Source organism: Entelurus aequoreus, linkage group LG14 (genome assembly GCF_033978785.1).
Source record: "Entelurus aequoreus isolate RoL-2023_Sb linkage group LG14, RoL_Eaeq_v1.1, whole genome shotgun sequence".
In the NCBI taxonomy this organism is placed as follows: Eukaryota; Metazoa; Chordata; class Actinopteri; order Syngnathiformes; family Syngnathidae; genus Entelurus; species Entelurus aequoreus.
Window position 1 is genome coordinate 1,129,332 of NC_084744.1, and position 14,634 is coordinate 1,143,965.

General features: G+C 37.8%; 1 protein-coding gene across 2 annotated transcripts in view; it reads right to left on the minus strand.

Moving 5' to 3' along the window:
• Window positions 1–14,634, minus strand: part of LOC133664231 (BRCA1-associated RING domain protein 1-like) — a 52,705-nt gene that overhangs the window by 37,520 nt on the left and 551 nt on the right. For both annotated transcript variants that reach the window (XM_062068726.1, XM_062068725.1), the window contains exons 2-4: window positions 14,401–14,457; window positions 9,038–9,186; window positions 2,280–3,202 (exon numbers count right to left, since the gene is read on the minus strand). In XM_062068726.1, coding sequence (XP_061924710.1) covers window positions 2,280–3,202; window positions 9,038–9,186; window positions 14,401–14,457 — 1,129 coding nt within the window. The remainder of the gene's footprint in view (window positions 1–2,279; window positions 3,203–9,037; window positions 9,187–14,400; window positions 14,458–14,634) is intronic.

Genomic DNA, 14,634 nt, shown 5'->3' on the forward strand with positions numbered 1-14,634 from the left:
TGAAGCAAATGTAAATATGAATAATGTGTTCCAGCCTCGACAAAAGTCCATATTTTAGTAACAGTTTGTACACTTTGGTGCTCTCACAAACGATCAAAAGACAGAATAATTCACTTTAACAACCATATTGCTACACAAATACATTTAAAAAAAGCATCAGATTGAGAGAAGGGAGAGGTGTCTCATCACAACTAAAACTTGCTGTGGTACAAAAGCTACTTTGTCAACTCTTCCATACTTGTGAGCACCATTAATGTACTCCGCGCAGTGTCTTTATTTTGTTTTACTCCACAGCAATCCATGCTGCTCTGTAGTGTTTGAAGTCCTCAAAGCCAGAAAAAAGCAGGCAGACTGAAGCACTGAGTAGTGACTAGTAGTGTGCTGTGCAGCAAGTGACGCTGTGCCCTGCTTTTTGCCTGCAGGCCAGACACTAAATGACTGAAACAAGTGTCCATACACAAAGACAAAGTCGCATATTTGGCTCAAGCTAAGGCTGGGCAATACATGCAGACAACTAAAAGTGTATTTATGAAACAGTTATTAAGCAGTGGCACAAACATTCATGTCATTTCCAAACAGAAAGTGCAAGATTGTCAGAGACATTTTAAAACAAGCTATTAGTGCACTTTTGTGCATGATGTCACTAAGATGACATATCAAAACAACACTCAATTAAAGTGCACTTTTTGTACAGAATGCCACTACAATAGTTAAAAACAAATAAAGTGCACTTTTGTGCATGATGTCACACAAGATATTTCAATTAGTGTCAAATAAAAATGAGCTGCATAATAGGACATGAAATCGTGTATGTCCTTCACTATGTGGTAGGTTCCTGCGGACATTATCTCCTTCTGCTGTTGACTATTTGTTTCATACGGTGTTCATCTGGAAATGGTTGCTTGGGCATTTTGTGGGTGTGGCACCGAACGTAGATGTTGACATGCAGAGTTTCAAGCACTCTTCATTCTCTAGCGGGTGACTTTTCAAATGATGCTACATTAGCAGTAATGCTACTTTTTGTAACAACACTTTTGCCGCATACTTGACATATTACGGTTGTCTGTTCAACATCTTCCCGCTTGAAGCCAAACCACCGCCAGACGATGGACCCCCTGCTGTTTTTCTTGGGAATGAATTCTTCTTCCTTCATTTGTTACCAGATTAGCACCTTCTCTCTCTCGTATTACCACTCACACCACAGCTAATGTTACCGCTACCTGTCTGCTCCGTGAGAGCGTATGACGTTGCACACGTGACAGTATGTGACGTTTGTAAGAAGGTGCGCTTGTTTTATGTCTCTGTGAGAAGGAGAGACTAGAAAGAGTGAGGAGAGCCTGTAGTGTAATGCCTGCAGCTAAAAGCAACTGTGTGAGAATGTATACTCCAATATCACCATATAGTCATTTTCTATATCGCACAGAGACAAACCCACGATATATCCAGTATATTCCTTATATCGCCCAGCCCTAGCTGAAGCTAAAAGTTTGTCAATTGAAAAGTTTGCAAATAGAGGGGTTTGTAAATGGAGGTTCCACTGAGGTTTCATCCGTCTCCTTTGAAGGCTTCTCTCATCCTCTGAGCCAGACAAGTATGTGACCCTTCTGAACATACATGTTTGTCACAACAACACCGTGTGAATATTTAACATAGGACCATATACTCACAGCTTTCCAGTGGAGACATAATCATAGGACAACATAACCTTGAATAAAACTAGTACTGTAGGGGTCTGGAGAATATTTAACATAGGACCATCTCCTCACAGCTTTCCAGTGGATATATAATCATAGGACAACACACACTTAAATAAAACTAGTACTGTAGTGGTCTGGAGAATATTTAACATAGGGCCATCTCCTCACAGCTTTCCAGTGGAGACATAATCATAGGACAACATAACCTTGAATAAAACTAGTACTGTAGTGGTCTGGAGAATATTTAACATAGGACCATATACTCACAGCTTTCCAGTGGAGACAATCATAGGACAACATAACATTGAATAAAACTAGTACTGTAGTGGTCTGGAGAATAATTAACATAGGACCATCTCCTCACAGCTTTCCAGTGGAGACATATTCATAGGACAACATAACCTTGAATAAAACTAGTACTGTAGTGGTCTGGAGAATATTTAACATAGGGCCATCTCCTCACAGCTTTCCAGTGGAGACATAATCATATGACAACATAACCTTGAATAAAACTAGTACTGTAGTGGTCTGGTTTGGAATTGAAGCCTTACCAGAGTCATTGGAAGAGTGATGAGAAGTTACCTTAATAGCGGCCAGATGTAGCGGGGTCTCTCCTTTGTGGTTCTTCTTCTTCGTGACTGCTGGACTGCCCGAGGTAGTGCGTCCCAGGAGTGCACGGGAAGAGGGAGATTTTTTGCTTGGGAGAAGGGGGCTCTGTCCTTGATCCTCTTGGCATGTCTTCTTACACCTCCGGCTGGGCGAAGGAGATTTGCGGGCAGGTGGAGACGATGATCTCCTGCAGCGGCCGGGCGAGACACTGGACCTTTTGGGTGTGGTCTGCAGGAGAACAGCCTCGCCCTCCAGTTTGGGGCGTTTGGAGGAATGCTTGGGAGAAGACACTGTGGGCGATTTCTTGGGACTGTCTTTTGGGAAGGACTCGGAGGCAGGCAGCGCTTCACAAAAGTTGTCTGCTTCATTCTGACAGAGCTTGTCGATGATTCCTTCTTGTATGGTGCTGGTGCCAGAGTCAGGGCTGACGAAGGAAACCCGTTTGTTGGAGCGCCCTTCCACTTCTGCAGCAGTCATCTCTGATTCCATGAAGGCATCTTCATCCTCTGTGATGCCCCACTGCTTGTTTATGGCATCCAGCTTGTTCTTCTTCATCCTCTCCTTCCGTCTAACTCTTTCTATTCTTGCCTGACTGCGGGAAATGTTCTTCTTCTTTTTCTTCTTGATTGTCTTGGATCTAGGAGACAAGGAGCCAGAGTCTTGGGAAGATGAAGGGAAGTTGAAAACTGTCAGGTGGTTCAATGGAGCGACTTCAGCATCCGGCTGAGCCACAGATGTTTCTTCTGAGGACTCGCTGGCCGGTGTGGCGTCTTCTGGATTTTTCTTCACCATGCAACGGACTTTACGGCTGCGAGGACTAAACCAGATCTTGAAGTTCTTCTTGTGTTTTAAGACGGTGCCCTCGTTGTGTGGCCGTACGGCAGCCTCGGGGGACTCTGCGCCATGAAATAAGAAATCAACCAATTCTTCATTCAAAGAAACTCTCTTGCCCCGAAAAGGTCACAAAGTGCAAGTGTGTTTTTACACTTCAGTGACATTCACTAGGGATGTCCGATAAATGCTTTAAAAAATAATATCGGAAATTTTCGGTATCGGTTTCATAATTATCGGTATCGGTTTCTAAAAGAAAAATGTATGACGTTTTAAAAGGCAGCTGTGTACACGGACGTAGGGAGAGGTACAGAGTGCCAATAAACCTTAAAGGCATTTCCTTTGCGTGCGTGCCGTCCGAGTCACATATTATTTACCGGCTGTTCTCATCATGAATTAATGCAAGGCATACTTGGTCAACAGCCATACAGGTCACACTGAGGGTGGTCATATAAACAAGTTTAACACTGTTACAAATATGCGCCACACTATGAACCCACACCAAACAAGAATGACAAACACATTTCGGGAGAACATCCGCACCGTAACACAACATTAACACAACAGAACAAATACCCAGAATCCCTTTCAGCACTAACTCTTCCGGGACGCTACAATATAACCCCACCCCCTCCCCCACCCACTCCAACCCCGCCCCCTCAACCTCCTCATAGTCTCTCTCAGGGAGAGCATGTCCCAAATTCCAAGCTGCAGTTTGGATAGATAGATAGATAGATAGATAGATAGATAGATAGATAGATAGATAGATAGATAGATAGATAGATAGATAGATAGATAGATAGATAGATAGATAGATAGATAGATAGATAGATAGATAGATAGATAGATAGATAGATAGATAGATAGATAGATAGATAGATAGATGGATAGTACTTTATTGATTCCCTCAGGAAAATTTAAATTCCAGCAGCAGTGTACAGAATTGAGATCGAATTTAAAAAGTAAAAAGTAAATAATGGGGGTATAAATGGAAACAGAATAGAAAAATATTACAATAAGAATAAAAATAAAAAGCAACAATGAGAATAAAAATATAACAGTAAAATAAGAACATAACAAGAGAAACTAGTTAGTAGTGACCATGTTATGAAAAAGTAGTGAACTGTTATTGTTTTGAGGCATGTTAAAAAAAAGAATGCACTTTGTGACCACAATAATAAATATGGCAGTGCCATGTTGGCATTTTTTTCCATAACTTGAGTTGATTTATTTTGGAAAACCTTGTTACATTGTTTAATAGGTAGGTAGGTCTTTATTGTCATTGCACAAGTACAACGGAACTTTGTTTTCAGCATCCAGCGGGGCATCACAACAAAATTAGGCATAATAATGTGTTCATTCCACGACTGTATATATCGGTATCGCTTGATATCGGTATCGGTAATTAAGAGTTGGACAATATCGGATATCGGTAAAAAAGCCATTATCGGACATCTCTAACATTCACCAAAGTCAAATTCATGAACTCTGAAAGCTTTGTCATCACCCTACGTGTGTGTCAAAATATGTTTGAAACATTGGAAATGTAAGATTAAAGTCAAGAAAGTTGTATCTAACCTGGCAGTGTGAAAATATCACAATGTTTTTAAGTATTCCCACTTTTTTGGAAACTCGCCCATCATTCACAATCATTATGTAAGACAAGAACACATGTGTCTTTCTTTTTGTTGTGCATTCTAAGTCGTAAAATATGGCAAGTGTGAGGTGGCTAACAGTACAGCTAATGGAAGTACACTATTCTGTCCATAAAGCCAACAACAATTCTCCATTTACATGTGGTGACATGAATATGAACAAGTATTAGCAATATTGTTATTATGAGCGCTGACACAGACAAACTATTTTTAGCGGCACCGTGATCACAGAGAGCTAACTAGCTTATGCTGCTATATTGGCATACTGAGCTGCTGCATGGCCTCTGAGATGGTGAAAGTTAATTCTAGATGATACATCATGACTCTCACCTGGATAGTAGAAGGTTGTGGACATAATCCCACAAGTTTATTTCCCGCCATGGGGGTGAGGACTGCTAACTTAAAAGCAGCTTTGCACTGTGGAGGGACATTAGCCGTTCGCTAGCGAGGAGGCAACATTGCAACAAGAATGCATTCGTTTGCTTCTCGCTGTAAAATTTGTGGGCCAATTTTTGCTGTAATGTGTCATCAACATGCATTATCAACATATAACGGTAATACTAAACCTATATCGTATATGATCAGTATGTATGGACCGTGCTCCCATTGTGTTACAACCATATAAACCTATATCGTATTTATCAGTATGTATGGACCGTGCTCCCATTGTGTTACAAGCATATAAACCTATATCGTATATGATCAGTATGTATGGACCGTGCTCCCATTGTGTTACAAGCATATAAACCTATATCGTATATGATCAGTATGTATGGACCGTGCTCCCATTGTGTTACAAGCATATAAACCTATATCGTATTTGTCAGTATGTATGGACCGTGCTCCCATTGTGTTACAAGCATATAAACCTATATCGTATATGATCAGTATGTATGGACCGTGCTCCCATTGTGTTACAAGCATATAAACCTATATCGTATTTGTCAGTATGTATGGACCGTGCTCCCATTGTGTTACAAGCATATAAACCTATATCGTATAAGATCAGTATGTATGGACCGTGCTCCCATTGTGTTACAAGCATATAAACCTATATCGTATTTATCAGTATGTATGGACCGTGCTCCCATTGTGTTACAAGCATATAAACCTATATCGTATTTGTCAGTATGTATGGACCGTGCTCCCATTGTGTTACAAGCATATAAACCTATATCGTATAATATCAGTATGTATGGACCGTGCTCCCATTGTGTTACAACCATATAAACCTATATCGTATTTATCAGTATGTATGGACCGTGCTCCCATTGTGTTACAAGCATATAAACCTATATCGTACATGATCAGTATGTATGGACCGTGCTCCCATTGTGTTACAAGCATATAAACCTATATCGTATAAGATCAGTATGTATGGACCGTGCTCCCATTGTGTTACAACCATATAAACCTATATCGTATTTATCAGTATGTATGGACCGTGCTCCCATTGTGTTACAAGCATATAAACCTATATCGTATTTGTCAGTATGTATGGACCGTGCTCCCATTGTGTTACAAGCATATAAACCTATATCGTATAATATCAGTATGTATGGACCGTGCTCCCATTGTGTTACAACCATATAAACCTATATCGTATTTATCAGTATGTATGGACCGTGCTCCCATTGTGTTACAAGCATATAAACCTATATCGTACATGATCAGTATGTATGGACCGTGCTCCCATTGTGTTACAAGCATATAAACCTATATCGTATTTATCAGTATGTATGGACCGTGCTCCCATTGTGTTACAAGCATATAAACCTATATCGTATATGATCAGTATGTATGGACCGTGCTCCCATTGTGTTACAACCATATAAACCTATATCGTACATGATCAGTATGTATGGACCGTGCTCCCATTGTGTTACAAGCATATAAACCTATATCGTATTTATCAGTATGTATGGACCGTGCTCCCATTGTGTTACAACCATATAAACCTATATCGTACATGATCAGTATGTATGGACCGTGCTCCCATTGTGTTACAACCATATAAACCTATATCGTATATGATCAGTATGTATGGACCGTGCTCCCATTGTGTTACAACCATATAAACCTATATCGTACATGATCAGTATGTATGGACCGTGCTCCCATTGTGTTACAACCATATAAACCTATATCGTACATGATCAGTATGTATGGACCGTGCTCCCATTGTGTTACAACCATATAAACCTATATCGTATTTATCAGTATGTATGGACCGTGCTCCCATTGTGTTACAAGCATATAAACCTATATCGTATATGATCAGTATGTATGGACCGTGCTCCCATTGTGTTACAAGCATATAAACCTATATCGTACATGATCAGTATGTATGGACCGTGCTCCCATTGTGTTACAAGCATATAAACCTATATCGTATTTATCAGTATGTATGGACCGTGCTCCCATTGTGTTACAACCATATAAACCTATATCGTATTTATCAGTATGTATGGACCGTGCTCCCATTGTGTTACAACCATATAAACCTATATCGTATTTATCAGTATGTATGGACCGTGCTCCCATTGTGTTACAAGCATATAAACCTATATCGTATTTGTCAGTATGTATGGACCGTGCTCCCATTGTGTTACAAGCATATAAACCTATATCGTATATGATCAGTATGTATGGACCGTGCTCCCATTGTGTTACAAGCATATAAACCTATATCGTATATGATCAGTATGTATGGACCGTGCTCCCATTGTGTTACAAGCATATAAACCTATATCGTATTTGTCAGTATGTATGGACCGTGCTCCCATTGTGTTACAAGCATATAAACCTATATCGTATTTATCAGTATGTATGGACCGTGCTCCCATTGTGTTACAAGCATATAAACCTATATCGTATATGATCAGTATGTATGGACCGTGCTCCCATTGTGTTACAAGCATATAAACCTATATCGTATATGATCAGTATGTATGGACCGTGCTCCCATTGTGTTACAAGCATATAAACCTATATCGTATTTGTCAGTATGTATGGACCGTGCTCCCATTGTGTTACAAGCATATAAACCTATATCGTATATGATCAGTATGTATGGACCGTGCTCCCATTGTGTTACAAGCATATAAACCTATATCGTATTTGTCAGTATGTATGGACCGTGCTCCCATTGTGTTACAAGCATATAAACCTATATCGTATAAGATCAGTATGTATGGACCGTGCTCCCATTGTGTTACAACCATATAAACCTATATCGTATTTATCAGTATGTATGGACCGTGCTCCCATTGTGTTACAAGCATATAAACCTATATCGTATATGATCAGTATGTATGGACCGTGCTCCCATTGTGTTACAAGCATATAAACCTATATCGTATATGATCAGTATGTATGGACCGTGCTCCCATTGTGTTACAAGCATATAAACCTATATCGTATTTATCAGTATGTATGGACCGTGCTCCCATTGTGTTACAAGCATATAAACCTATATCGTACATGATCAGTATGTATGGACCGTGCTCCCATTGTGTTACAAGCATATAAACCTATATCGTATTTATCAGTATGTATGGACCGTGCTCCCATTGTGTTACAACCATATAAACCTATATCGTATTTATCAGTATGTATGGACCGTGCTCCCATTGTGTTACAAGCATATAAACCTATATCGTATATGATCAGTATGTATGGACCGTGCTCCCATTGTGTTACAAGCATATAAACCTATATCGTATTTGTCAGTATGTATGGACCGTGCTCCCATTGTGTTACAAGCATATAAACCTATATCGTATATGATCAGTATGTATGGACCGTGCTCCCATTGTGTTACAAGCATATAAACCTATATCGTATTTGTCAGTATGTATGGACCGTGCTCCCATTGTGTTACAAGCATATAAACCTATATCGTATAAGATCAGTATGTATGGACCGTGCTCCCATTGTGTTACAACCATATAAACCTATATCGTATTTATCAGTATGTATGGACCGTGCTCCCATTGTGTTACAAGCATATAAACCTATATCGTACATGATCAGTATGTATGGACCGTGCTCCCATTGTGTTACAAGCATATAAACCTATATCGTACATGATCAGTATGTATGGACCGTGCTCCCATTGTGTTACAAGCATATAAACCTATATCGTATTTATCAGTATGTATGGACCGTGCTCCCATTGTGTTACAAGCATATATTTCAGTCAGCCACCAAGACAAAAGCTATTTAATATTGAGCAATATTTACCTGCCTGTTGGCCGGGGTGGAACATGGACTCCAAGCCACTGAAGCGCTGTATGATACTGCTGAGCTGCCGGTTGATGTGGATGTCCTTTACCCAGGCGGGGCTCTGACAAACCACACAGCCATCCCCTGCCTGTGGGCCTGCACAAGACCTACGGATCGAACGCACCTTTGAAAACATTTCAATTCACAGCGCACTAAAAACAGCTCAAACACTCAACTGCAAAGTACACTACACATTTAGTTGAAGTACAGCATATCATTATTCAGAGGGGCACAATTATCGGTCCAATATGAGAAATGATGACATCATACAGATAAATCCGATAATAAAGGGAAACTTCACTATTTTGCTTAACATTCACAATCCTCATGTAGGACAAGAACAAATATGTTTTGTTTTCTTAATGCATTCTAAGTCGTAAAATATGGCAAGATCTACCCCTGTGTCAACTATGCTTTTGTGTATATATACACTAGGGTTGCAAGATTCTGGGAATATTCAAAGTTGAAAACTTTCCATGGGAATTAACGGGAATTAATGGGAAATTAATGGGAATAAACATTGAATGCAACATGCTCAATCTTGCAGCATGATTATTAACTAAAACAACCTGATTTAATGCAAATTCAGTAGAATTTCAACCCTGCACTGTGCATTCCTCCATCACATGCCCAGATAATTGCCAGCATGCTACACACTAAAGCAGGGCTATTGAGGCCACACTAGTATTTGAGCCCAAGGACTTCATCCAGTCAGGTAAGTGTTGATGGGGTAAATATATTTGATGTATGGTATTTAAGTGTAATAGAGGTGTAATTGCTTGTTACTGTATGACTGTAGACTACTCCAGCAGACTTACACTCAAGCTAGCTAGCTGTTCTGTACTTGTTCAATCATTTTGGGGCCAATATCTCTAGCTAGCTAGGTTTATGTACCACCACAGTCTCATAATGAACCCAAAATATTTCTCCGTTAGCCGTGATGCTAATTTTCTCTATGTTAAATCCCATTCATTTATGCTAACAGCGTTAGCGATCCGAATTGACCTTTTTTGTGATGTGTAAAGTTGAAGTAGCAAATAGTAAATCAAAAGGTGTAGTTTCCTCCGCCTTCTGTTCTGCTAACCATTCTGTTGTCATACAAGAATGTAGCTTATAGTTTGATTTAGCATGCTGATTGACTGTTCATTTATTCATCTAGCCTATTTCTATTCATTTGTCCATCAGTCAAATATTTTTAAAGACTACTCCAATTGTTTAGCGGACTATTTATATCTGTGTGTGGCATTGCATTAGTGTTTTACAAGAATAAATAAATACAAAGAGAATAATGCCACATACACCATCTGCAGTGTGGAGACATTTCACCCCAACCAATGTAGGCAGAAAGGCGGTGTACATGTGCAAATACTGTGCAAAGAGCTACGTCAGGTATGCCCCAAAGATGCAGCAGCATATAGACAAGTGCCTAATAATATATCATTATTGGAATTCCCCATTCATTCCCATTCATTCCCATATATTCCCATTCATTCCCATATATTCCCATATATTCCCATTCATTCCCATATATTCCCATTCATTCCCATATATTCCCATTCATTCCCATATATTCCCATTCATTCCCATATATTCCCATTCATTCCCATATATTCCCATATATTCCCATTCATTCCCATATATTCCCATTCATTCCCATTCATTCACATATATTCCCATTCATTCCCATTCATTCCCATATATTCCCATTCATTCCCATATATTCCCATATATTTCCATTCATTCCCATATATTCCCATTCATTCCCATATATTCCCATTCATTCCCATATATTCCCATTCATTCCCATATATTCCCATTCATTCCCATATATACCCATTCATTCCCATATATTCCATATATTCCCATTCATTCCCATATATACCCATTCATTCCCATATATTCCCATATATTCCCATTCATTCCCATGGACGCTGTCCAACTTTGAATAATCAAAAAATGGTCAATATTTCCAAACTTCCCGAGCTTAACTTCCCGTGGTAAATTTCCGGAAACTTTCCACCCCTTTGCAACCCTACATATATATAATTTTATTTTTGTGTTGTTTTTTAAAGAAAGTTTTGTGTTATTAGTAGCAGATGTCAACATTTTTTTCTCATTGTGCTTTTTGCGGTTTTCCCAATTTTTCTTGGTGTTTTTTTATACTGTGTTCAGGGCCAATGAGAAATGAGCCACAGACGGCCCCTGTGCCGCACCTTGGGTAGCCCTGCTGTAGCCACTGTTAATGGCCACTACAGTCCCAGTACTGTAGTATATTTGTTCATCCTATGGTCACATGGTTGTGTTGTAGTGAAATCAGCTGTGTGATAAACAGGGAAGACCTTCTTTAGCTGTTGTATCATTTGTTACATTGACATGTGCACAGGCAGTAACACAAAATCCCTACTTTGTAGCAATGTTCACGGACTTTAGTATTGGGGTTGTTAGTTCCTGACGCAGGCGAGCGATGATGGTCGAGGGAAGAGCTGTTTGATGTTGGATGCTAGAAAATGTGGGATGTGTTGCAACAGACTGCATTGTTGCAGCCTCATGCAAGGTGCGTTAGCGAGAAGAGCCAGTAACGTGTGCAGGGGTAAAATGAGTGCTTGTTGGAGGATCTGGTGGTCATTTTCCAGGTGGGGTGTCACTTCATCCATCCATCCATTTTCTACCGCGATGGATGGGCTGGCGACCCCTGAAGTACACCATTGCTCCCATAATCCATCCAAAAAGCACCAACAATACTCCATGTTAACCAAGTATTAGCAATATTGTTATTAGCAATATTGTTATTATAAGTGCTAACGCAGGCAAAGCATTTTAGTAAAGTCGTGATCACAGAGAGCTAACTAGCTTATGTTGCTATATTGACATACTGAGCTGCTGCATGGCCTCTGAGTTGGTGAAAGTTAAATGTAGATGATAAATCATGTCTCTCACCTGGATAGTAGAAGGTTGTGGACATAATCCCACAAGTTGGTCAACTTTGACATCCACCTTAGACCCGGAGATGGCCAGAAAGATGCTTTTTAAACCTTTTTTTATATACCTGCATGAGGATTATGATGAATTGTTGATGTAAAGTGGAAGATATAAACATCCCACCAGTCTTTATCCCAGTGAGAGCAGACATTGTACAGTAAGTGATTGTTTTATTATGTTTGTACATCTTGTTTAGCACTTAGCAATACTGCTACTTGATGCTTGGTGTTTGACTAAAGCTGCATCACCTCCCAGGGGTGATCAAGGGTGATGGGTCAAATGCAGAGAATAATTTTGCCACACCTAGTGTGTGTGTGTGACAATCATTGGTACTTTAAATTAACTTAGTCTGTTTAGCACACAGTTGCTAAAACTTGTATATTATCCTCCTTATATTCAGGCTCAAAAATAGAAGTTTCTGCATCATCAATGTAGTCTTTGTTGTCTCTCATCAAGTCTGCCATGATTAGTAGTCTTCTTGTTGTTGTTGTTACATCATGTGTATATTACATGTTATTATGAATGTTACTACATGACATGTATACTTACATCATGTATATATTACATGTTATTATGAATGTTACTACATGACATGTATACTTACATCATGTATATATTACATGTTATTATGAATGTTATTACATGACATATATACTTACATCATGTATATATTACATGTTATTATGAATGTTACTACATGACATGTATACTTACATCATGTATATATTACATGTTATTATAAATGTTACTACATGACATATATACTTACATCATGTATATATTACATGTTATTATGAATGTTACTACATGACATGTATACTTACATAATGTATATATTTCATGTTATTATGAATGTTACTACATGACATATATACTTACATCATGTATATATTACATGTTATTATGAATGTTACTACATGACATATATACTTACATCATGTATATATTACATGTTATTATGAATGTTACTACATGACATATACTTACATAATGTATATATTACATGTTATTATGAATGTTACTACATGACATATATACTTACATTATGTATATATTACATGTTATTATGAATGTTACTACATGACATATATACTTACATCATGTATATATGACATGTTATTATGAATGTTACTACATGACATATATACTTACATCATGTATATATTACATGTTATTATGAATGTTACTACATGACATATATACTTACATCATGTATATATTACATGTTATTATGAATGTTACTGCATGACATATATACTTACATCATGTATATATTACATGTTATTATGAATGTTACTACATGACATATATACTTACATCATGTATATATTACATGTTATTATGAATGTTACTACATGACATATATACTTACATCATGTATATATTACATGTTATTATGAATGTTACTACATGACATATATACTTACATCATGTATATATTACATGTTATTATGAATGTTACTACATGACATATATACTTACATCATGTATATATTACATGTTATTATGAATGTTACTACATGACATATATACTTACATCATGTATATATTACATGTTATTATGAATGTTACTGCATGACATATATACTTACATCATGTATATATTACATGTTATTATGAATGTTACTACATGACATATATACTTACATCATGTATATATTACATGTTATTATGAATGTTACTACATGACATATATACTTACATCATGTATATATTACATGTTATTATGAATGTTACTACATGACATATATACTTACATCATGTATATATTACATGTTATTATGAATGTTACTACATGACATATATACTTACATCATGTATATATTACATGTTATTATGAATGTTAATAATAGTGTGTTACCTGCACAGCATATCATAATAGTACATTACCTGCACAAAATATTATAATAGTATATTACCTGTATAACATATTATAATATAGCATATTACCTGCACCGCATATGATAATATAGCATATTACCTGCACCACATATCATAATAATAGCACATTACCTGCACCACATATTATAATATAGCATATTACCTGCACCACATATGATAATATAGCATATTACCTGCACCACATATGATAATATAGCATATTACCTGCACTACATATGATAATATAGCATATTACCTGCACCACATATGATAATATAGCATATTACCTGCACTACATATCATAATAGTACATTACCTGCACCACATATGATAATAGTACATTACCTGCACTACATATGATAATAGTACATTACCTGCACCACATATGATAATAGTACATTACCTGCACCACATATGATAATAGTACATTACCTGCACCACATATGATAATAGTACATTACCTGCACAGGACATGCTCACAAGTTCCGAGACAAACAGGTTCCTTCAGCAAGTGCAAGCTGGATGGAAATAAAAATAAAAAGTGGTCATGATGTTGTTTTCATTCTTGTCTTTCCAACTGCTATCTTTAAAGTGGCGTCACAAAATCATCACACATTGCGTCACTTTTAACGGACGCACTTGACGTGGTCACAACTCTGCACACGTCACGACTAGCAGCTGCTGTGTGCTAATAA